We start from the raw sequence: 27,037 nt of genomic DNA on the forward strand, positions 1-27,037 counted from the left end.
AATACATTGTATTTGATTTAATATCGACACTTTTATTCTAGAGCGCTGTAATTGGGTATAAAACAACACGTTTGATTTAACGTGTCACTGTTTACTGCAAATTTAAAGCTGTATTTGGGTCTAACAAAAATATTCTTTTTCGAATATTTGAGCATTTTAAATTACCAGAGTTAGTCACCCATATCGTGCTGTTTAACTAGTTGAGACATTTTCTTGTGTACCATTTAGTCCACTTGTCATTTTAAAGTCCTTGCTTGCGGCGAGCAGTGCTTGTAACATACGTACATTGCATTTAAAAATAACCGTTTTAGAAACGAAATTTAATAATTAATCTAGAAATTTAAGTTTACAAAATTATATCCATTATATTCTTTTCATATTTGTTTTATTTTACAAAGTGGGCCTATTAATTTAAAGGGCGAATATTAATTGTTTACCCATTTAATATATTTCGAAGTTTCAAGTGCATTTTTATTTCTCAATCCAAGTGGATGGAAACACGAATTTTTGAGTTAGAAATTTAGTCATGTGTATAAGAGGGTTGGGTGTAAAAGATATTGAAACAACTTTCAAAGTTTTAGCCTGGAATGCGATTTAATTCACAAGGCATTAAAACGTTAGAGATTTCCTAACGTTCCGACATAATTCTTCATATTCTTCGGACAAATTTATCCCAAAATATGTTTTCCGTAAAAGCAAAAATTTGCCAAAAATTAAAAAATGGAAAAATAAAATGCGAAATTAAAATTAAAGGTTCCAAGCGTTTGAGCACGCTCCTGCGTAATCCATTGGGAGCATTTTTTCAAGATAGCGGACCCCCCTATTTCGAGAATCAGAAATCCGAATCAGTTGAGAAACGCATGTTTATTTTGAGAAAACACGTTTTTATGTACAATTTCGTGATTCAGTATATATTTTTCCAAAATTAAATTGCATATTTAAGTTTAGGCCTTTGAACAATTAAGGTAAGTCCTAGTACATCAAAATACGATTATTATATCGAAAGTATTTAAAGGTGTACTTTATTTAACCCAAGTGAATCTCGAAAATGCCTCAAAAACTAGGTATTTTTTAAAACGTGCTCATGAAATCTTTTGATCGATATTGTATTAATTCTCGTGACTTCGTTTCTTCGACTTCTCTTCAAAAACTAATATTTCGATGGAATAGTTTGTTGAAATACAGTATTTATGGTCTATCGATAAAAAAATAAATAAATCTGGTACCTTTCTGGTTACACAAACACCCTTACACACACGACTAACTTAAAAATCCTCGTTCCCACCCAATCGGGTTGAGCTAATTTCTCATTGGGAAGTCAACGGAAATAAACTAAACGACTCATTAAAGCTCATATAGAATTATGGTAATAATTAAATGACATCCACTAATTGCCATTAAAGCCCTACTATATTTTGGGTTATGAATGATGGTTTCCTGATTGAAGTCGAGTCCGCAATTTTGATGAATCCATGAAACCTCTGATCGTGCTTGGAATGCGCATCCGATAATGCCCTTCAGAACTTTTCTGTTTATATGATTCGCATTCTAAGTTCGGTTTAAGACAATTGGTACTTAGTAACTGCAGAGGAAAGAAATTTGATTTTAATAAGAGGGTGGGACGTTAAAATGAAACATCGAAATTAATTTTATGACGCTTCTGGGTAAGTTAATCGATTTGAACTGGTTAAATGAAGGTTTGTGTAGCCTTTTTACCTTTTGTAGGTTTTTAAAAATTCGTTAATTGATGTCAAATATCGTGAATTGCATGTAGCATGCCGATTCTGGATTATATTTTCAATTTTTTAAAAATCTTAATTGATTTTTTAAGAGAAAATCATCGAGGGTGATGGGCAACTTCTAAAAGCAAGCTATTTTAATTTTTTTACTAGTGATAAGTTTAATTTAACCTTCTTTAACTCATTGAAATAAATGAATAAAATCTAAAGTAAATACTCTTTAGATAAGTTGAATAAGTTCCCTAAACTAGAAAAACATTTATTCAGTTATAACTTTATTTCATAGTTAGAAGATAGATATGGTTATAGCGGTTTGCAAGTTTTTTTATAAGAGCTCTTACAGAAATATTTAGATATATAAAGATCATATGAGAATTTAGACTGAAGAAAATTTTTATTAAGATTTGTAGAATTTCATACTAATTGAGATTTTAATAAATTTAACAATCACTTTGAAACATTAGGATAAAGAGCACAAAACATTTTTTTTCACTAAAAGCTCATCAATTTATAGAGCTGTAAAAACCGGAACCCAATTATCAACTCAAAAATCCTGTTTTCTTAATATTAGAAATAGAAAATTCAATTAACAGTAGAGTAAAGTTTAAGTGTTTTTTTTTTAAATCAGATTTTCCTAAGAAAGAATTTATTTTTAGCTTATTTGGGTATATTAATAATACAAAATTAATTGATTTTGTCAAGTTATTAAGCTTCAGAGATCACATGAAGATGAAAGAAAGTTCCCTGGACATTTGGCATCAAACATTCGGTGGCAATCTTAGAAGAGCCTTTCGTCAACATGCTTTTATGCGCGTATTTTGTCAACTTAGTAATACACCAGTCGAACGAATGCTAAAAAGGGTAATCTTTATTTCCTAGCGATAAAAAAGAGCTATGTTTCAACTTTAAAACTAATTCAATAAATTTCAATAAACATCACTTTAAAACATCCACTAAGTTCTTTCAATATCAGAACGTATCACTTACGTTTCCGTAACTTAAATCTTTTTTTAATAGCTTTCAGTTTAACATTTCCAACCATAAAATGTAAGGTATAAAGTTGTGAAAAAGTTTTAATTATTTGTTTCAATTTCCAAAGTTTTAAATTATTTCCGGAAATTCATTTTGCTTGGATACATAAACCTAAATGGTACTGTTTACATTTTGAGTCCTAATTGAATTGTCAAAAATTCAAATAAATGTCACTTTTAAAATCCCATTGGTTCCTTTACGAATGCCTGATTACATTTCTTACCCGTGAAACAAAAGATAAAAACATAAATGCATTTAGAATTCGATCTCCAGATGTGACACTAATGTGCGATGTGTGCGTGATTTGGATGACCAATACCAGATTCGATATTTAAGATGAACGTGATCAGCATCCAATCAGAATGTGGGATGTTGGGCTTCCGTCACAGGTATTACGCTTCAAAGAGTTTTTCTTTCTTTTGGCGTCTCTTTTTTTTTTACCCTCACTTTTTTTCGTGAGACAGTTTTTAGGAGAAAAAAGCAAATAAAGTCGCATGATATTAAAACCAAATCATTAAATAATATTTAAGTAATCAAACTCTGAATTTAAAGTTAATACTTTTATATAGTTAAATCAACAATATTGATATAATAGGCGATATGTCCGAAAAGTCTGTCATATCAAAACATCTATCATTTTTGTGACATTTAAAAATCAATTTATAGTTTTATAAAAAAGGGAATGAAAATTTGAAATACAAAATATAAATTCAAAAATCAGAAAGCAAAGTTTTCTTCATTTCCAAATGTTTTTTCATTGTACATTTTAAAAATATTTTTGCTTAAGTATAAAATAAAAAGGACTCTAAATTAAATTAAAATTATGAAATTTAAAATATAAAAAGCTTTTATATATGAAATATTAAGTGTCAATATTTTTTACATATGAATTTTTTTTATATAAAATTAAAAATATGAAAAGCTTTCTTATGAAATGAATTATTTTTCAACAATTCTATTAAATTATTTCTTATTTACCTAAATTATTTCTTATCTTTCTTATTTCTATAAAATTTAACTAAAAATACATAAATTTGTTTTGAATCTTAAATACAAAATCTTAAAAAGGTGGGTTTTTTTCTTAATTTCAGAAATACTAGAACGAATAGTTTAAATCTATTTTTAAAAAAGTGTAAATAAGAATACAATTAATAAAAATATAAATAAAAAAGTACCATTATTAGATGGAACTTTTGTAAAAATATGAATAGAGTTAAGAGAATGTCCCTAGTCTAATGAAAAAAGAAAGCACAAAATTTAGTTTATTTTTGAAATTAAGTTTATTATTTATAAACTATCCACAACACTTAATTACTTCATCATAACCACTTTATACATATTCCGTCATAATTTTTCTTTCTTAAATGATCCGTTACAATTAATATTTTCTATAATACTTCACTACACGCATTTTATATACATAGTCGTTTAGAAATATTTCCTAAATAGGTTCCTTACTTAATATAGTTATTCCTGCATGCGTCAATTTTTTTTTCTAAATCTACTATGTTTTAATTGTTAATTAGGCAAATTTCAATTTTGAATTTATGCACACCAATATCATTTTTTTGTGTTAATTATTCTGTTCCGATAATAATCGTTGATTTTTTTAGTAGTATAAAAATAGAATTTTTTCTGAAACTTAATAATTTATTTAACAACTACAAAGTTTGTGAAAAAATTTCAGAAGGCATAATTTATTCTTAGTAGTATTTTTAATTTAGTATAGAAAATTATGTCTCTTGAAATTTTTGTCATAAACTCTTATAGTTTATAATTGTGGAATAAATAAATTCTAGTTATATAATAGTAGTCACTTTTAAATTTATTTTATGTTAAAACACAAACAATCGAATGATTTTTGCAGTATTTTTTATTTATTTTATTCTTTTATCTATTAATTAATTTTTATATATTATGAATTAAATAAGAATCACTTACCCAGATTTTATGTTTTATACTAAAAAAACAAAAAATCAGCATTTTTTCCTTAATACGTTACATTTTTAGTTTATGAGAACTTCTTTTAACAAAAAGATCCAATGTTCCCAAGTTTTTACTACCTTGAAGTTCATGACAAGAAAAATATAAAATGTTTTCTTCGTGAGTAAAGCACCCTATTCGTTATCTATTTATTGGCTTTTTAATGTTAGCATTTCTAGCCACAAAACAAAATAAAGTTTTTTGCTTCTGCACGATTTTACTATTTACGATTTGATGATATTTCCGGATTTAAAGTGAAAAATTGCATCGTAAGGACCATAAACCGAGATTTGATGGCCTATTTATAATTTTCAAAGTCATTAATTTAGTTTTTTATTGGAATTGAACACATGGTTGTTCTAAGCCCGTTGGAAACATATATACGATGGGATACCTGCAAGTAACGTTGTGTGGGTATCTCCATCCTGATTGGTTGTAGAAACGTGGCATTTATTTACGTTATCAATTGTTCTTTCCATTCTATTTCCTGTTAGCCCAAGCTCGTCAGGTATCAATTCTCTTGAGTGACTAATTTTTTCACAAAAATTTATATTCTTTTACTGTATATTTCTTACTTAACACAAAGCCATGTAAAATAAACATAAAATAATTATGTATGGAAGTTGTCGCTTCACAAAACAAACATATATCACGGTTACAATCAAATAAATATGCGTAAGTGAAAGTCGTAGACTAGGAAGAATTATAATTCAGCGAATACGGCACTGTATATTTAATTAACCACACTTTAATTAACAATCTAACTTATGTGAAAAAACTTAATTCAACTTTAGCTCGCCATTTTGCTTATAAATGTTCAGCTGGCGCTGAGGTCATAGATCACGTGTGGGTATCCGTGATCTTCTTCTTAAAGTGAAAGTGCCCACTTTTGAGCGTTTTTATAGCGATTTTTTAAGTATGAAAAAACACTATATTCTTTCATCTTTGAAAAAAATTGTGAAAAGTAAAAAAAAATTTGGAACTACTGTAATCTGTTTTAACGTAATTCAATAATACACTTATATGAGAAGTGATAACCGAGCATTTTTGAAACTCATTTATAAAGGAATATAAAGACGAACAAATTTTTTTAATACTTTTGTGGGCAGTATGAAGAATATTTTTAAAATTTAGAGTAAGTTTTGTACAATGTAGCATTGCGTACTGTATTATTGTCATGCCTAAAAATTCTGAAATCAAATGAAAAATGCATTTAACTCTGCCAATTTATAATATTCTATACCGTACTTTTCAGCAAAAAATTATAACAATGTAATTTTTAATTTATGTATGAAGTTGGGTTATAATTATATTGTAATTAAACATAAGTAGAAACAAGTATCAAAACTTAAACTTAAATTTTTTGGTAACTTACAAAAATATTTAGATTTTACAAAATAACCTTTGAAAAAGCTGTTTCAGAACAATTTTAGTTTAAATTTTTATTTTTGAAAGTTAGATTTTATTTGCTAAAAATTCTTCAGTTTTTTTATTTTTATTTTATTTATTTTTTTAGCAAAAACGGGCCTTACTACGCCAAAGTAATCAAATCATTCCTTTTTATTCCCTAGACATATCATTTGGCTGGGTTACTTTCTAAATACTACATAACATGCAATGTAGTTTGCAAGCGATGCTGTGCCATTTTTAAAAATTAAACACTACATTTAATGCTTTTACAAAAACAGAAATTGTAAAATTCAGCAGTTTTTGCTTAGTTTTACCCTTTGTTTTATTGTTATTTATACAAAGCAAAGCATGAAACATTTCATTTTAAATTGCTTGAAAATCCCAAAATTAAACTTTCACATTCATTTAATTTTTCTTTTAGTCAACGCTTTGATAATTTCACAAAATAAAAAGGCGAAGAAAGCAGGAATGATTTTTTTCCCCCCCTACCGATTTATCGAACTTTCACGACGGAACCTTAAAAATAAAACGATAAAAAAAAGGGAAAGAAAATTAAAAAAGAAAGAAAAAATCCTGGCGACACCCTCTCACTTGCTGAATAGTCTTGAACGTGAGCTGACTTCTAGTTATAGGTGAAAAATATCAAAAATAAAGGGGCTATCAAGTTTCGCATCACGTGCTAAGGTTGAACATCCTCCTTCCGGCTGGATTAAAAATCGTTCTGTGAAATGATTTGGGGAACTGCAATAAAGGGGGATACCATGTCATTACATCTGGTCTTTATATGACATCCGTTTTGCGCAATTAATAACATCGATTGTTACATCTCTTTTTCTTTTTTTTTTGTAATTTCAATTACAATTTTAAATGATTTAACGCCTCAAAATTTGTAGGTGTATCTAAAAAAGTAGCAAAAAATTAACGTATTGGAGTAAATGCATGTATACATCACTTGCTATCAGCTTTCTGTTACGCAAGTAGTTAAAAATTTTACATAGGGTATTCGCGAAGTAGTTAAATTTTATACTCTTAACTTATTTTTATTATATATTTCAAACCCATATCTTTGGAAATGTCCAGTCCGGCAGTGGACTAATCGTAAAGACACGGTTCGCAGTAGAACACCGAAGTCAAGCATCACTTGCTGCGGTCAGTAAGCGGATGAGTGACCACTTAGATCCGCCTGCGTAGGGTCCGAGGATGCGCGATATCGATCCTCGTTAAACTGTTCTACCTTAAAGTGCTCGATTTTGCGCACAGGTCTTCTGGCTACCAAAACAAGGGAGCCATCCCCTCTGCAAATGATCATAATTGCGATGGCATGAAAACGTTTTCAACAGAAAAAAATTCAGGGAAAATGTACCATTCAATGAACCATTTGTTTACAGCGTTAATGAAATCATTTGTTTAATGCTTGTCCTAATTAAATACGATCAATTTTTACAAAATAAGACCTGACAGAAATATTAAATAAATAATCCCAAGAAACTGAAGTGGTAAGATCTTACTTGACTCTCAGCTACAGTGGTTTTTTTTTAATTTTTATCTTTCTTTATTATTTGATTGGTTTTTGTTCCACTCTCTGCTGCTGCGATTTTTCTAATTCTGTTTTTTACCTTTATTTGTGGTTTTTCATTGCAACTTTACGTTTTATATTTCAAATCACTTTTGTTTCTTCTCATTCATGTCAGGCAAGTCTTGGGAATGGGCGCCTATTTTTGCGCTTCGTAACTTGTTGACTTTTATTTTAATTTTCATTTTTTTTAAAGCCAATGAAGATTCTTAATCGAGTCATGTCGAAACTACATTTTCTTTATAAGGGGTGATTTTTTTTAAGAACTGCAATTTTGTTGTCATTAGTATGTGAATTCTGACAAAACTTATTTTAAAAGTTACAATAAAAATACTTCTTTATCAAGTATTGTGTTATCAAGAATAAAATTTAAAAAAACTATAGTTCACATCAAACTAATTTTAGAAATATATTTAATGCAAAAATTTGTTTATATTTATATGTGTTTTTGTTTTATTTACAGTAATCAAAAGCAGCTGACCACCTTAGAAATACTGTCCAACAAATGGAAAATATGTAATGACAAACTCCGTGCCATTCGTTATAATGTAAAGTTCGTCGAAGGATTTACCCAAGAATCTGTCTGTGATAAAAATACTCCCAACGTAAGTAATTTAAAGCGTTTGATTTTTTGTATAATATTTTTTTAAAGTGATTGATTCCATTAACTAATTTGTTAATTGTTGTAACTTGATTTTTTAGACAGCGAAAAATAAATAAAAAGAAATTATGTTAATTTTAGAAACGTCCTGTTGTTTCAGCAAGGAGTTTTTTTTTTTTTTTAACAAGTAGATAGAGCCGTGATGGCTCAGGGGATAGAGTGTTCGTTTGCAAATGAGATTAACGGGTTCGAATCCCAGCGAGAGCTGGTCGATACGAATTCCGCATCCGGCTCGCACCGACCACAGTGTTGACGTGAAATATCCTCAGTGGTAAACGGATCATGGAGTCCCCTTGCCGTCAGGCTAACCGTAGGAGGTTCTCGTGGTCTCCCCCTCCATGTAACGGAAATGCTGGTTAGTTCCATCAAAAAGTCCTCCATTGAGGTAAATTTCTCCCAATACTTTATCCAGGAGTTCCCTTGTCTTCTGGATTGGGTTCAAAATTGGATCGGCTGTTCAAAGACGGTTATAAAATATAAAATAAAATAAACAAGTAGGTATTGTGCAGATTATCTAAGTATTATTGTTTGCAGATTACCTATAATTTAAAGAAAGAAACAATTTTTTCGCCCTTTAACATATCACCCTAGTTAATCCGCACATTAACTATATAATTTGTAAAATTACTGATTTCTATACTTTCTATACTGGTTTCTCATACATGCTTACGTCAAACCTGGAAGCACATTTTCGCCATTAAGTTTAATACCTTTCGTTTCTAACTCAGAAAAACGTAAATATTAAACAGAATTAATTATCAGTTTGGAATATTTTTTTTCGCTCATTAGGCGTTTTTAATGACACATGTTTCTACGATTTAATCAATAATTATAATTCACGACGTGTTTAATAGTTTATCCAAAAATTTATTTGAAAAATATAACTATATTTAAAATGTTTTACTTATTTGCTTTGTGAGTTAAGCTACTAGAAATTGAAATGCATGTTATGAATTTAAGTAAAATTATTCTATAAACCCACTATTTTTCATCGTTAACCCAAAACGATTTTTAAACATTTTTCTTTTAAAAAATGAAGTATTTTTGCGTATTTTGTAAAATTTTTTACTCAATAAGCTTCCGTATTGTGCATATTCTTGTGCACCTTTAATGCTGTAATAAACGCTTCTTTAAGTAAACAGTTGAAATGCGGTACATTAATCGTTATTTATTTAATTCATGATTTATATTTTAGGTTGATAGTATCGAAATAAAGAGCTTAACAAAAAGTTTTACAGATGTGCAAAAAGAGGCGGCTCTTTTAAAGGACTTCTTAAAGGGTGGAGCACTTTGGAAAACCTTGGATCAAGAAATGCAAGATTTAGCAGAACGAATTAGCAAGCACACGCGGAAGTATGTTTAATTCTATTTAAGTTTATATCATCTTAATTTAAAACTTTTCTAAATCTAATTCACAAGTTTTAAGTAATTTTCAGTCTCAATACACAATTAAATAACCAAGAAAAGAGTGAACAATTACGCTATCAAATCACTAGCGAAGTGAAAAACATTGAAACAATTGTATCAAATGTCAATCAATTGTATCAAAGATGTATCAAATTCTTAACTATTTAAACAGTGGAAATGTCTTGAGCGCCGCTAAAGATTAAATACAAACAACCTTTATCATACATTTATAACCCATACCCAACAAAGAAATTGCATGGAAGCGGAGAAGATAATAACTGGGGAACAAATATTTTGTTGCAAATGTATAAATGTTCAATTAAATCTTGTTCAATTAAAGTATGGGGATTTCGTATATGAAATTAGTTTTGCATGTAAAGCTACGTATATTTTATAAAATGACATTTTAGCTTATTTTTTTGCCGAAATGGACAAGTTTAAAAACGATATATGTAACAGGGAGTCGTGTAAATGTTGCGAAAAACTTCTAGGGGCCACCATTAGAATTGAAATTGTATGAAACCCATGTCCAGAAATATCGTCGTACGCGGCTAGGGACGCTTCCCGTTTTCGACATGTTCAGAAGCATAAGAAAAAATAAATCATAATAGCGAAGTGACCATAGCACTTCCGGCGACATTTCCGGACATGGTTTCGTATGCAATTTTAATCTTTTAATGGTGCACCCCAACTTTTACGCAACCCCCGTTATACATAACGTTTTTAAATTTGTACATTTTAAAAAATGGAATAAAATGTATTTAAAAAACTGTAGTTTGGAACGAGAAACCGATTGCAAATTATAAATCTGTGATACGGATGTATTTAAGATCTGCTGAAAAATCTCACGCAAAAGAGAACAAAACAAAAACAAAAAATTTCCTCAGTGTAATTATTCACCTATTTTCTATAATATTCTGAAACCAGAACTCTGAAAAACAGCAAGAAATAGTTTTTTTTCTTCATGTTATTTGGAAACCCGCAGCCCATAAGAAATTAAATTATAAATGTCATAATATTTTTTTAAATTTGTATTTAACTTAGTTAATGTTTCTAATTATTATATAAAATTATAAATTTTAATTTGTAGCATTTTTTACATTTCGTACATTATTACATTGTTTATATACTGTATTTTTTTCACTTTTTGATTATGAAACAAAATGTTGTAGAATCAAATAATAATAGGCCTTAAAACTTTTCAAGAGGTTACTTGATTCAAATTTCATACATTGTTATTGTTGTTAAAAACTAATTATATTTTTACATAGAATGAAGCTTTGTAAAGGCATGCGAAAAGAAAAAAAAATAAGAAATATTATTTTTAGAATGACAAAATTATATCAAATGTTGCCCAATATGTTAAAAGATGAGTCTCAGAATGTTAATAAATATTATATTTCTGATTTAAGCGACCAATACACATTCTTTACTCGTGTCTTCAGCTTGTATTTGTATTTAAGGAGACATAAATCTTTTTTTTTTCTTTGTATTTTACCAACAAAGTCTTTAAATGGAGCGCCTCAAGCTCTTACATATGTTTTGTTTTAAGCGAAAAACAAACTAATGTAACAAAAGTAACATTATAACATCCAAGGCTCACTAATATTTGAGAGTATAACTGTAGTTGTAGGTTTAGATATAGACTCGCGAATTACACTGTACAAGAAAAAATATATTTAACTAAACTTTTCGTAAGAAAAGAAAAAAAAATGAAGGATATTATTGCACTTTTTTGAATCGTTTACAAAAATTGAGACAAAACGACATTTTTTTTTTCGAAATATAAGCGGAAAGAATAAATTAGAAATAACACAAGAAACAGAGAAAACACCTAACGCGTTACATGCGTTGCATAATAGCCCAACATTTTCCTCAAACATACCAATATGCATAATACTGCAATATCTACCTCTATTACTGCCTCGCCGAAACACCCCATTACGTTATTTATTGTTTTAGGGGGGCTTTTTATTTAGATGCTATATACACGCGCTAACATTTCGCAAAATGGGAATAGGGAGGTCTATATCGAAACATAAGGGGTCCTTTGGGGGATGATCATCCCACCCCTGGTTTATTTATTACCAATTGAAGTCTTGAAGTGACAAAATAATAGTGCGGTTTGCTTCTTCGCATCTTTGGTGGGCTCTATTTTTAGGTCTTTAAGTTGTAACATTGTTTTGACGCTTTTGTGGATGTGAATGAGATGGGTGTTTTGTATGACTTGTTATCACGACAGTTATAAATGGACCTTTCTATGTTTTGGTCCGAAACCATTCCCGATTGAAACAAGTGTTAAGTGCATTGATTGTTTCTTTGTGAATCTAGTATTGAATCGTAGAAATTTAAAGTCTCCTAACTATGCGTTTTTTTTAATGTTTTTTTTTAGCTATTTTTCACTTGTACAGATAAATAAAATTTTGGTAAATTAGCTAACCTTTACTATAAATAAAATTGTGGAAGCCGCAATGAGTCAGGGGATAGAGCTTTCAATGAGGTGAACCGGGATTCGATCACGGTGATAGCTGGTCGATACGAATTCCGCATCCGGCTTGCACCGACCATAGTGCTGACATGAAATATCCTCGGTGGTAGACGGATCATGGGTTAGAGTCCCCTTGCCGTCAGGCTAACCGTGGGAGTTTCACGTGTTCTTCCTCTCCATGTAACGCAAATTCGTGTTAGTTCCATCAGAAAGTCTTCCACGAAAGAAAATTTCTCCCATTATTGATCTAAGGGTTTCCTTGTCTTCTGGATTGGGTTCAAAATTGCAATTCTACGAGGTTGAATATTGGTGGTCGTAAACCCACAAATTGGGTTGACTGTTCAACGACGGTCATAAAATATAAAATAAATTAGAATAGCGGAATTATCATAATTGAATTCCAGGGATTTGGATCACAGTGTTAGGCATTTTGGAGCCTGTTTAATAATCATAATACAGTTTAAATGTGCTGCTCTTATAATATGGTAAATTAGGCCATACTTGCGTAATTTTTAAACTTGATTACGATACTGTCGTTCAACCTGAACGAAAAAGTCGTTCAATTCGACATCGTATTCAAATCTCATCAAATTTGGATCTTTCTATGCCGGAAAATACCGAAATTATTGTTCAGCCTTGCACCAATTTTTGTGTGAGTGTACTTTGCGACAATACGTGATTCTTTTCCCTCTCTCTAATTACGATGTAACTAAGTGAGTTTAATTTCGTAGTTCCAGTTTAGCTGTGGCTATTTAAGCCAACGGTTTCCCAATTTATTATTATTTTTTTTTTTAAGAACTGCTGATCTAGACTATTAATATGCTCAATTTTTCAAATTGTTTTACTTTATTTATTAACTTTTAGAGAAATTTAAGCTTGGGTATTTTTATATTTGGAATTTTTTTGTTGTTCATTTGAATTTAATGTTTTAGATTTCATTCTTATAATAAGTATTTTTTTATTTCTTAGTTTGCATAAAAATTTTTATGTTTCAATAAACCCAGGCGAATTGTGTGGTTTGGTACTTACTGCCATCTCTTATTTCTGAAATGCTTGTAGTGACTTTAAACTATTATATTGCAGTTTACCGCTTGTAATCATTTTTAAAAAAATACATCTCGAACCAATTTGAGCATGATTTTTCTGCATTTGTCAGGGCAATTGCAGTGCGGTGATTAAATTTATTTCGCGTAAATATTTAATTTTCCGCTTTGGGTTGTTCCATTTTTAAATTAAATAAAACTTGGGTAGTTTTAGATAAGATTAAATTTTATTCTTTAATATTTAATATTCAAAATGTTTGCTAACATTCGAGTTTAAAACTATCAGCATTTAGTTAGGTGGTTTGAACATCGGTTAGCATTTGTACATAGCATAATTCAGTATGGACATCATTGCTTTCGAAATTAGTTACAATTTACAGATATTTATTGGTATAGTCATATCTACTATTATGCATCCTAAGAATGGTAGGTTTAAAAAATATTATCCAAATTTAAATATCATACCAAAGTAAAATATTAGAAAAAGCACGAATTTGAAGGCATCCAAAATCCCGTTAATGTCTCATTTTGATATGACTTCACCGAAAAACGCTTTAAAACGTTAAAAAAAAAAAAAAAAAAAAAAAAAAAAACTTATGATGATTAATAAAATATAATTTTTAGAAAAGCAAAAAAACTTCATTGTATTAATTTTTTTAACACTTCCATAAATAATTAGAATTAAATTAAACTCACAATAAAGTTAAGTTTCTAAAAACCTTGGCAAATTTCTGTGAAAGCATTATTATAAATTTTGCAATTAAATAAAATTTTTGTTTCTAACTTCCAAAAATAAAGTACATTTTATGCTTTAACTATATATCAAAAGGAAAGTCACTTTCTTATAAAAATTCTCCGGCCTCTTACGACAGGGAATTTCTTAAATAACTAGCCAAATCTCTAACCAATTATTTCTCATTATCAAAAACTCTAACATGACGGACAAAAATAATCAAAGGGCATAAGGGGGCCACGAGCCGACCTTGAAAGGTCAATTTTAGAGTTCAGCTTAGAGCCCTAAGAATGGCCTCTATTCTGTAGCCTTATTATTAGATTCAAGTTTCCTTCGATTATAATTAAACCTCTTCGAAAAATTTTCACTAAGTATTCATTTCGGAGGGGGAAGAAAATTAGGGCACGCTTTTGTAAGAGATTATTCTAGAGTCAGTCGTTAAAGTAATAAAGCTAACAATTATTTGTTATGCATCATGTTTGATAGTAGAGTGAGTCACTATACTTTTGGAGATGAAAATTTCGCGTGATTTGTCCCAATCTAATTTCGTGATTGTATACTGATTTGATAACCTTTAAAAAACTTTTATTTTAAGGTCAAAAAATAATGTAGAATACTTTTTAGTTTTTTTTTTTTTTTTTTTTTGAAGTATAAAGAAAAATATTATTGATATAATTGTTAAACACTAATCAAGAGATCATAAATTTTAAAAATAATTTAATTCCCTATTTTTCGAAATTATTATTATTTGCTGTTTCTGGAAAATTCTTAGGTCTATTCTTTGAAATTTTTGAGCGATTCCATCAAAATATAACAATTTCCCTTTTTCATAAAAGAAAACTAGTTACCATTTTAAGAACTTTTTTTAAAAAACATAAAAAGCTTATTTTTTAAAAAACTATATATTTGTTAATACTTTAAGAACTTATTCAAAAACAAAATGAAACTATTTCTACTCTTTATACCTTTTATAATCAACGGATAATGCTAAGAAGCTGTGAATAATACTACATAAGCACCAGGGAATAATACTACATAAGCATGATTTTCAGTGATGACTCAGTAAATATAAATACTACATAAGCATGATTTATATTTACTGAAACTTAAACAAGAATTATTGAATGAAAAGTTGTGAGAAGCACACGAGGATTTATTAAGACACCATTTCGTTTAGAGACGCGTGTGGAAGGAAGAGCTTTTCTTCATCAGGTTGTTAAACATGATTTTACATTTCATAAATCATTGTCAACTACTTGGTAAAGATGAGGGAAAAATAAATTTTTTCCCAAATCACATTATATTATTATTCTACATTTGGTGTCTTTAGTTTATAGGTGTCTCAGGGATTCAATTTAAAATTTCAAAAAAATAAGTAAATAAATAAAAAATGCTCTTCTCAAAATTAAGATACACATCACAATAGCTCGAAATTTCATAAAAAAAAGAAGAAGAAAAATCTTATGTAAGCTAAATATTTGCAAAAAGTGATTATTTTTATCACTCTCTCGTTTTTAACTGGGATGAATTTAAATCGATGAGGATTCATACAAATTTTCTTTATTTGTTTGAAATATTGAGGGGAACTTTTAGAGATTAATTATTGAGGAGGACATATATCCACTGCCCCAACCAACGATGCCCATGCTTTAGTTTTTATAAACATTCATTAAAAAATATTGCTTTGACTTCTGTCCTTGTTAATTTTGAATGTAAAATGCTTAAACGTTTACTTTTAATTATTTAAAGATGACCAGCATTCTCTAACTAAACATGTTATTCAAATCTTTAACTTGCCTTGCCACTTTGTAATTGCTTGTGCCCTTGCAGGAAAAAACTAAAGACATGCCTTGAATCTCAATGACAAAAAAACTCATATGAACAATGTTAGCCAAAGTTTAAAAGGGTGTAAACATCTCACTCTTTAAATCACGACTATCACTTTAAACCCAATCTCAGTGTGAACTTACAATTGAAAAGGTCTTCTCAACCATTCTTTTTCACTTGAACTCTTCCCCTTAAGCCAGTCCCTCTTCGTGTCATTCTGCAATATCTTCTTTTTTTAACTTCATTCACCGCTAATGCTCCAAATGTGTATAAGTCAGCATGCGCCGGTAATTACTTAAACTTTTCTCCTATCATTACAGTTGTTGGCCTTTTTGCTATCTTCTTTTGCTGGAGGCGACACCAATCCATCAAACTTGGGGTGTAATCTTTGTAAATGGTAGGGATTTCGTTTGGAGGAGGGAGGCATCTCCAAGATATGACTTTAACCTCGACTTTTTGCAATTTTTTTTTTTTACCTTTAAGTGCAAAGTAGATTTCCTTGTAATGTTTTGCCGAATTGCAGGGAAATATTCGAGAATTGTTTAATTTTTTATTTAATGACTCTGGGGAAAAAGATATGATGTAAAACTTAAAAGAATCTGTTTCGTCGAAGCTGGAAAAGAATTTTACGATTAGCAAAAATCTAGCTTTTATGGCCAAGTAAAAATAATAATTGGATGAATGGAAGTTGTTCAAATTTTTATCGTTCATAATTTTTGTTAGTCCAATTTTCAGTGATAGAAATTATTGATTTCCGAATTTACCCTATAATTATTTATCATATAATATGATTTCAATGTGATATATTTTGATTATATATCAATACGAGTTCTAAACTTTCTGGTTGTATCAAAGTATATGAAATTTCTGCAGTCATATTTTTTGTTCTTGTCAACATGAGTAAGCAAATCGAAATCTCCCCTTCCTATGTTTACGCAAANTGTTTTGCCGAATTGCAGGGAAATATTCGAGAATTGTTTAATTTTTTATTTAATGACTCTGGGGAAAAAGATATGATGTAAAACTTAAAAGAATCTGTTTCGTCGAAGCTGGAAAAGAATTTTACGATTAGCAAAAATCTAGCTTTTATGGCCAAGTAAAAATAATAATTGGATGAGTGGAAGTTGTTCAAATTTTTATCGTTCATAATTTTTGTTAGTCCAATTTTCAATGATAGAAATTATTGATTTCCGAATTTACCCTATAATTTATTTATCATATAATATGATTCCAATGTGATATATTTTGATTATACATCAATACGAGTTCTAAACTTTCTGGTTGTATCAAAGTATAGGAAATTTCTTTAGTCATGTTTTTTGTTAATATAATTTTCAAACTTTTCACAAAAAGATCTATTGTTGCAAAGCATTTATAGCCAAGAGGAAATATTTTTCTGTTGATTGATAGAAATCGTCCATACTTATCGTTTGTATAAATTTGAATAATAATTTGCTCGATAACCATTTACTGCAAATTCAAAAAGTTGTGAAATTCACCCGTATTTTATATTCAAAGTTGAAGCAAAGTTCAAAGTTGAAGTAAAAGTTTAACATAGAAGTGCATCAAAATCAAGAAGCATAAGTTTGAAGTTCACAATTTCACATGTTTAACTTAGTAACGCACTTATATTGATGCAAATTTGAAACACTTTATGGTTCAATATAATCTAAATTTTCTAATAGTATAGTTAAATTATGTTCAAACGGAATTTTAGGAGATTCAGGAACAAGCACTAGTTAGTCCAAAGATAAAATATTTATTTTAAGAAATTGGAAATATTAAACGTATATTTAATTTATTGAATTATTTATATAGTGAACAGAAATAAAATAATGTTAATTTTTTTCTATTATTTATTTTTCTTACTTTCTGAAAAATATGTTCATTGAATTAATATTATGGTTCATCGTTGTAAATTCGCTACTATCTTTGCTACAACGTTACAAATTTGCTACGAACTTTGCTACAACGTTTGAAATTTCTCTGTCAAATTTAATCATGTCTCCGTTCTAGTTTAAGTTTAGTATCGTTTAATCGTGTTTAAGAAGTAAGATAATAATATTTCACCAGTAGGGATATTGCAACACATTCTCTGCCTATTACTCTTCAAGACAAAAATTACAATAACAAGTCCGTAGTTCTTTGTGTTTTTTTTCCTTAAAACCCGTCTTGGGCATCCATTCATCTAAAAACCCCCTCGACAAATTAATGAGCCCCAAAAATAAAGGCTGGGCAGAAATATAGGTGAAATTTATTAAGAACCACATTACCCCATCCTTAACAGTCAATGTTTATGTATGTATCCATCAAATGCTCACAAAGAGACATGAATCTAGTATGACCAATAGAGTATCATTAAGCTTTACTGGCTGATAATACCAGTTTAGATTATCTCCATTCCCGCCTTCTACCAAAGGGATTTTTTTTTCTTATTAAGTTTTGTATCGTTATGGTTTAATGTATTAAAAAATCCGTAGGCGCGCCTGCATATATATTTTGCGAAGGTTCAGAAGCACCGGTGTTTGTCGCGTTAATATATACGGTTAAGGAAGGTCTATATTCTTTTTTTTTTCTTTTTTTTTAATCTTTTGGTGATGTATGAGATTTAGGCTTGGCATATTAGATATGAAAAGATACATAGTGGTTTGATGTAAAAAAAGAAAGCCACACATTTCATTAATTTTTTTTCTTTAATGCAATGTGAAGTAACGCAGTATAGTTACTTATAGAATCGATGTTTTATTTATGGATTTATGCAGATACAGGAGAAATAAAATTACGATGTAACTTCAGCTTCTCTTTTTGCTAATATTGCAACATCGTTTTTTTTATAGTCATCATTGCATTACTCACTTATGAATTTAATATGTTAAACTATGTGTTTCATTTACATTATCAGGTCATGCGATACTCTTTTAAATAATAATGCAATTAATTTTAAAGAAAATCTAAGGCCTATAAGATGGAAATAAATAAATGTTCGATTAGTTTATTTTCAAACTATTTTAAAATTCGATAAAAAATAGAAACTACGCTTTACTATTTTGAAGGATAAAAACCTTGTCAAAGGGATAATTAAGATAACGTTAAGCCAGCGTTTAAGTTCACAATCGATGTTATCGAGTTTTCGATTAATTGAGTTTTGATGTCGCATTGGAACATCATCTTCAGTGCAAAATACAGAAAAACGGCGATAAAAAACATAGCAAGTGAGCAGTGTGAAGTAAATATAATTTAAAACTGAACCAGTCAATTAGAAAGTGGGAGTCAAAACACATGAAATACATCAATAATTCCGCAATTTTTAAGTTCCGATTCTTTATATTTGATTTCCCCTGAAGTTTTTTTGTCAGCTTTTCTTTTGTTCGATACTCATGTATTTTATGTGTTTTGACTCCAACTTTTTTATTGACTAATTCAGTTGTAAATTTTATTAACTGCTTATTGTTATTTGTAATGTTTTTCATCACCGCTATTTTTTTGTATTTCGCACTAAAGATGATGTTCCAAAATAGTATCGGAAATTGTATGCTATTTTGAACTACCGTATAATAATTTATAAATTTTAACATTGGCTTAACGTTATCTTAATTATCTCCTTCAGGAGATTTTTATTCCTCATGATAATAAAGCCTAGTTTCTATTTTTTTAATCTAATTTAAAATTGAAAATAAACTATTTCCGATATTTATTTCAATTTATTCATCTTTATATTATATGCGAACTTTTATTTTTTGTATACGTGAACAAAATACAAAGGAATTCCTTTTTAATCTTATTCTCCCATTTGCAATCTCAAAATTGTAAAAATTTTAATTCTAAAATTTTTTTTTAAATGGAAAATTGAAAATAAGTCCTTTTTTTCTCTAAAAGAACAGCTTTTTTTCTCTTTATATTTTTACACCCATGTGTTTGATAATTATTTATACTTAACTCGGACATAAACTAAAACATAAAAAAATGACTTAAATATTTTATTTGATATTTTTCTTAAATATACTAAAAAATATACTATCAGTTTACTTTTTAAACTTTTTTCGCGCAGGTTTTTAATGTTTTCTCTTTAGAATGTTCAACATATTCTGCAAGTTGACAGTATTTTTATAACAAGAACAAAACTATAAATTGTATCATTTAGATTTTTATGGCACTATTGTGTCTATCAGTGTTTTCACTTCTATCAGTGTCTATCAGTGTTTTTTCGCGAGAACGCGAGAATCTCGCATATTTTTTTCTTTTCTCGCATTAAAAAATGATTAACGCGAGAAGTTCTCGCACTCTATTAATGAATTTCAAAATGAGCGAATCTCACGAATTTCAGAAAAAATTTCGTCTTCCGCTATTTTAAATGAAATCCGTTTCACTTTTCTTCCTTGATCTTTCCTTATTTTCAACATCGGTCCTTGTTATCAAGCTTTCCTATTTACCAGTATTGTTCAGAACCAGTGCGAAAAGCAGAACACAATGCCCCCGTAACCCTTTCAGAACACATTTCTCTGCAACCACGTATTAACCGTAGGTAAGGTTTCTTCATGTAAGACGTTTAAATTTTTTGTGCTTGAATGCAAGATGGACAAATGCCTTGTTAAGGCAACATTTTCTAGTCCGTAACGGACAAATCAAAATGAAACAAATGTCGGTAGGAACGGTCACAACGAAGCAAATACGGATATTCAACGGATACGGATCAAATACTAGCATGAAGTATGAACATGAAAATAACTTCACTATTCTATAACAGAAATAATTGAAAAGCCTATGCTGGCAGGTGAAGAGGATAGGAAAGTGTGTGCACAATGCTACAAATTTTCTTAGTGGTTCCGAATAGTTCAGCATCTGTTGCACCCAAAACCGAATTAAGACAAAATATACTAATAGATTGACTGATAAGCATTTGAGCAACCTAATGAGAATAGCTGATGAAAAAGTAGATATAGAACACTTTCCATATGATAATGCAGCAAAAATATTCAGTGCTTTAAAAATTAGAAGATGTTAAAAATGAAATATTTCTTTTCCAAGTCTATTTGTGTTTTTTTCATTTTTAGAAATCTCACCTAACTTTTTGAAATCTCACCCAGTTTTTGAGAATGGGTGAGAAATTCTCACCCACTTTTTTTTTGTAACGAAAACACTGTAATACCTATCATTTTTCTTCACTTAGCATTTACCGTTCATTTTTTTCAAGTTAAACAGATCTCAAGGTACTATAGTGATCTTTTTTCTTCTTTTATTTTGATTTTCTGTTTAGTTTAGTTTATAAAATCGTGTGATTTCACTATCTTGATTGCTTGATAACATTTAAATTTTTGTTCTGTATAGTTCCGTATTCTGCATAGCCATTAAACGTTGCATTCAATCCAATCCAAGCTTTATAATTAGAAACTGTAATGTGCATCCTGCTGCTTTTTTCAAGATTACTGTGTAAATTTGTACAGTATCAAATAGCCGACTCTAAAAAAGTTTTTTTAATCTACTCTATAGTGCATATAATATAATACTTATAAAAAAAATTACTATTTTTTGTCTTTGCAAAACCATTTCATTAAATGCACCTGTGCCCTTTAACCTTCCTACTATGGTTTGATTTATACCACAGAATTATACAGCGTCCACGGCAGATTTGGTCAAACCATTATTACACTCGGAATCGAAGTACAGCTACGGCTTCCTAATTTGACATAACTTATTATACATGAATAAGCAAGTATCAAACATCATCTACCACACCCGTTTCGAACATCTTGATATCCGTCATCGCGTATTATCCGGAATTGGAGGCTTCCAGACCGAAATCCTTGATTATTTCATTGTTGCGAAATCAGATGCGACGGTATCCCCCGTACCTTGAATACCCGCTATTAAGAAAAATCTAGCAACTCAGGCTCGTCGGTAATTGATTGTAAGGTTGGGCACGAGTCAACATGATAGCCAAAGTTTTTTTTTTTTTACCTGACAGTGTAAGCGGCTTATGGTTTATATATTGCCATGACAGAAAAGATCATCGATTTTGGGAATGAGGAAAGCAAATCTATTTGCATCATTTATTATTGGATTCATTAATAACTGTAGCAAAAGGTATACGAGTATTAAAACAATTTGACGGTATCCAGTTCGGTTGTATGAATTAAATTAAATGAGATCATTTGTAATGGAAAAAAAATGAAAAAGCTGGCTGTAACATTTGCCGCTAGCAGTTCCTTGAACAAATTGTAATCTCATAATTAATTGCTGTTTAAGTAATAATTCCTATTCTATTAAATAAATCGAGACTTGAAAAATTAGATGGCTTTTGTTTGTTCTCCATTTAAATATCTGGAGCATTGTGTGAGTAATGCAATTGACATTTGAACTTATAACCAGCCTATTTCATTGAATATATTAAATATTCTGAACACTACAATATGAATGTTTAACATTCGCCTTTTGTTTTAAAAATAATTTTAATTTTATGGTAGTAAAATAAAATAGTATATTAAGTAGTAAGTATGGTAGTAGAAAGTAGAATCTCAATTACAAAATAGTTGTTGATCGAAAATGGACAACTACAAGCTATGGCTATACTTGGCTAGTAACTTCATGGCTAAGTTGATTGGGTCAATCAGTTATTTGGGAAAGAGACGTATTTATGAAATTAGATGGCTTTTTTTTTTCCATGTAAATATCTTAAGTATTCCCTGAGTAATGAAATGACATTTGAACTTATAAACAACCTATTTCATTGAATACATTAAATATTCTTTTTAAATTACTATTATTCTGTTTAAGGAATTTCTGTCAATTTGCCATAGTTTTCTCATTTTCAATGAATTTATCATTTTCAATCAATGAAATTCAATGATAAAATCGAAACCTCAAATAAAAGCAGTTAAATTGTCATAGACTATCCAAACTGATTTTTCAATGAAAGGGTGATTTAAGTTTTGTAATTAAACCGCGCTATGTTAATTAAAGTTATGTTCGTTAAAGTGCTTTACGCAATTCGTTTTAATGATTGTCATCGTAGAACCAAGTAAAAGTGGAGAAAAAGCATGGTCAAAATTTTTAGACGGTCTTTAGATATTTTTCCTGCTCATGTTTTTCATTCAAATGAGCTATTGACTTGTCAAAATTTGTCAAAATCCAGTCGATCCAACAATTTAAATGTCAATTAATACCGTCATTAGTTCTAATTTTTAAACTAAATCAATTGGTCCCGCAGTGGACTGATCGTTAAGACACAGTTCCCATCAGATCACCGAAGTCAAGTATTGCTGACTGTGGTCAATGTACTGAAGAGTGACCACTTGGATCAGTCTGCGTAGAGACCGAGGGTGTGCGGTATTGATCCTCGTTAAACTGTCCTACCATAAAGTGCTCGACTTCGCTTGCAGGTCGTTGGGCTACCAAAGCGGGGGTGCCATCCCCTCTGCAGAGGATCAAAATCCTGATGGCATGTCTTGGGATCATCCTCAGGGATGTTTCCCAGATCGTCGTCGATAGCCCATTGTGCAGCTCTAGTGCGACGTAAATGAACTACAACTACTAGATCAATTTGGTAAAAATTAAATCTGCTATTCAGCATATTTAAATAAATATTAAAATAAACTTGATTGAAAATTAAATTCGGTTTTCATTTGGATAAGAAAAAACTTTGAGCAATAAAATAATAACCCTCATTCTTAAGCTTCTTAGAAAAGTGTTTTAAGGGAGTTTTTTTATGACAAAAAGTAGGATCTCTGTGTTGGCAATGGGATATTTCTGCGTATTGAACTGTTATTTAGTATAACCTAGTAACTTTTAATATCTCTTTAGAAACCGTGCTTAAGAACTACTTAAGTTTCAAGCCCTTCATGTTATAATTACATTATTTGAATTATATTTTCATTTTCCTTACAGAGTAACCAGTGTTTTGGATTTGGAAGATGATCCAGATGACCAATTCGAAGATGCAATGCAGCTGCTTGAAGCCGATAGCTGTGTTTCATCTTATCATATCATACCGCAGAGTAAAGCTGGATTTAAAGACCCTCCCTCCAAGAAAAGGCCATCTCGTTTTTGGCGAATGATGAAAATTGCTGTCCCTGTGCAATTAGCCTTAGTTTTTCTTTACTGCCTAGCTTGTTGCCTTGAACCAAGCTGTTGTGATATGCTCAACAACTTCAATTTCTCTTTATCTTCTCATTTGCGGTATTGGCGAGGTCCTCCACCGGTTTGAGGAATATTGAAAAAAGTGTTTAATAGGCACAATTGAACTACGTTTAAAACCGTCCAAATTTATCTTTAATTCTTCTTGTTTTTTATTCTTTGTGAATTTTAATTATTAATTTTATTTTCAGTTGTTCCGTTGCATATTTTTATTTCGTTATTTAGTTGCTTTAACAGTTATTCCGATTGTGAAATGAAATTTAACAAATTTATCTAATTTTAGCGATGTTAAAAATGATTTTAAAAAAAACTTAAGTTTATTTCGAGTTCATTTAAGATTAATTTTCGTGCAATAATTTTTGCTTTTATTGTAAATATTCCTTTTTATCACAAAAAAAGAAAAAAAAATCTCTTTCCATCACAAATAAACATTTCATAACACATTTTAGACACATTTAAGATTTTGTTAAAGTTGTCTATTTTTTTTTAATTGTTCAACAAAAATGGAAAATTTAAACCACATGCCATTTAGATTTTTTTAAATATTAGGCCAGATTATTTTCATCATTTAGGGATTGCGAAATAATAGACTATCGCACATTTATGACTGCATATTTCACAACACTTTTAATTTTTCATAGTTGAATGACATGTTTTATTAAAATATATTTCAATATGCATTATTGGCTTCATGTAATGTAACAATAAACTGTTAAAGTGAATATTTTTTTAAAAAAAAATCTTTCACTGCCAACTTTAATTTTAGCAAATTTTAAGTATTTATACAATGTAGGTATCTTAAATTTCCTTCAGTAATTTGTTAAAAAGTATACAAAAAAGGATCGCTTATACCATATTTTTCAGCATATCTATAATTTTTATTCTATTTCACAATATTTTAAGCTTTATCTTTTCCCACGTTCTTAATATATTAATTATTAATATAACATCCTAATTTTTAGAAAAAATTAACAGATTAAGAATTAAGTGACTTGCTTTTTTTATTTAATTTCAATGCCAGTTAACTTTTGAGAAATTTTGAGTGTTTCAAAGCATAGCCAGATCCTTAATATCAGTCAAAAATCGCTCCTCTTTTTACAAAGTAATATTTTTATTGTAACAATGTACAGAAATATGATTATTACAGATATAAATATGGATTTTCTTTAAGAATTAAGTAAGTATTAGGTATTTGTATTTTATGTTTTAAACATTACTTAGTAGCTGCTTATGGTGTTGGAAGTCTGTAGAACTGTTATTTTCGTTTTTAGTTACCCCTATCGCTTACTAACATTGCATTAGATAAGTGAGGTAGATTCTTGTCTGTAGATGCTTTGCTTAATTATTCAAATAATTATTGCAAGAGCATGACAAAATTTTTGAGAAATTGTAATTTTTTTTCAAGCGCATTCCTTTGAATTTTCTTGATTGATAATTATTTTATTACTGTTAAATTTTTTTTCTCAAATTACCGAACTCATTACTTAACTAAGTTTTTTTTTACAATATTTGAATTGCTTTAAATGTTGCAAAATATTTCTTTTAATTAACTATTTTAAGATTTAAAGTATAATTGGTTTGGAATCCACTGTTTATGATAAGAGTATTTTTTTTAAATGTCTCTATGATTTGTATTTAAAAATTACAGTATCACAGCTATTCCTTTTTTCCTTACGAAGTTATTTCTTTTATCCATTTTATTCACCCTTTTTTTTAACAAAAAATATACGTTTGAGTTTTTTTTTAAATAATATATACTTCTTTCAGTTGTTTTAACTTAAAATTTTGATGAATTTTCCTTTACACATATTTAAATTTGTTGAAACACATAATCAAATATTTCGGTTCTGAATTTAATACTATCATATTATTAAAACACTATTTATCTAGATCAAATATTAATCTTTCAATCAAATAGTTATTTATTGTTTAAAACTCTTGATAGATTTTTTTTTAAACACAGTTAATAAAAATGAATTGAAATTTTATTTAGTGAAGCAAATAGTTTTTTTCCTCTGCAGTTTTAAGAAAATTTAGTATTTAAAATGCAGTTTAACTTGTTAATTTCTTAATTTCTAACGTAACAAAGAAGTTCTAACACTTTATAAATATTTGCTTTTATTTAATATTTTATCATGAAAGCCAAGCTTTGATTTTGTTTCAATTTTTTAAGCATAACACATGAAACGCATTTACAAATATTTTAAAATGCGTGCACTATTGATTATATGACGTTCAATTTTAATCCAGCAATTTTCACAACCCTAAAACCATTACAATATATGTGATAATTCATTTTTCCCCTCATGTATAAATTATTACAACATATTAATATCATCAGTTTGAGATACGTTTACTTTCCACGAAATGCGAGAATTTTTTTTTCTATTCATATCTGCACTGTATAGTACTGAAATTCAATGTACAGTCATATTTGAATACTCATCTGATACTGAATTTCTAGTCATTTCATATGTATAAATCACTAAAACATCAAAAAATAAATTCTTATAACGACATTTACTCATACTTAAATGAATTATTTACTAAATACACACATAATGTGCTTTATTTTTGTTTTCGTGGTTATGCTTTGCAAAATATTATATACTTATGTTCATGTCTCATGACAAAGCTTCATTTATATATGTTATATTACATAAAAAATGTTTAACAACATTTTGGTGGTGAGTAAAATATTATAGATTTTATGAGCCATTTCTTGCTTTCATATAAATATTTTACATCCCATATTTTGTATCGTTTATGTTCTAAATAAAGTATTTACAGGAAACATTGCCTCTCTCAATTTTCTGCTTACTAAAATTAGACACTATTTAGTGATAAGTAGACTAATTTTCACTATTCAGGGATAAATAGACAAATTTACGCAATTCAAGGAAATATAGTCCCGCAGTGGACTAATCGTAAAGACACGCGTATCAGTTGAACACAAAAGTCAAGCATCACTTAGCCTAGCCGCTTACTGACCGCAGAATGATCAGCCTGTG

At 29.2% G+C, this 27,037-nt stretch overlaps 1 protein-coding gene across 2 annotated transcripts in view; it reads left to right on the forward strand.

Moving 5' to 3' along the window:
* Window positions 1-26,820, forward strand: part of LOC107444534 (uncharacterized) — a 401,614-nt gene extending 374,794 nt beyond the window's left edge. For both annotated transcript variants that reach the window (XM_043043210.2, XM_071182641.1), the window contains 3 exons: window positions 8,201-8,342; window positions 9,594-9,751; window positions 23,778-26,820. In XM_043043210.2, coding sequence (XP_042899144.1) covers window positions 8,201-8,342; window positions 9,594-9,751; window positions 23,778-24,096 — 619 coding nt within the window. In that variant the 3' untranslated portion in view covers window positions 24,097-26,820. The remainder of the gene's footprint in view (window positions 1-8,200; window positions 8,343-9,593; window positions 9,752-23,777) is intronic.
* The last annotated feature ends 217 nt before the right edge of the window (window positions 26,821-27,037 follow it).

This window comes from Parasteatoda tepidariorum, chromosome 6 (assembly GCF_043381705.1).
Source record: "Parasteatoda tepidariorum isolate YZ-2023 chromosome 6, CAS_Ptep_4.0, whole genome shotgun sequence".
NCBI lineage: Eukaryota > Metazoa > Arthropoda > Arachnida > Araneae > Theridiidae > Parasteatoda > Parasteatoda tepidariorum.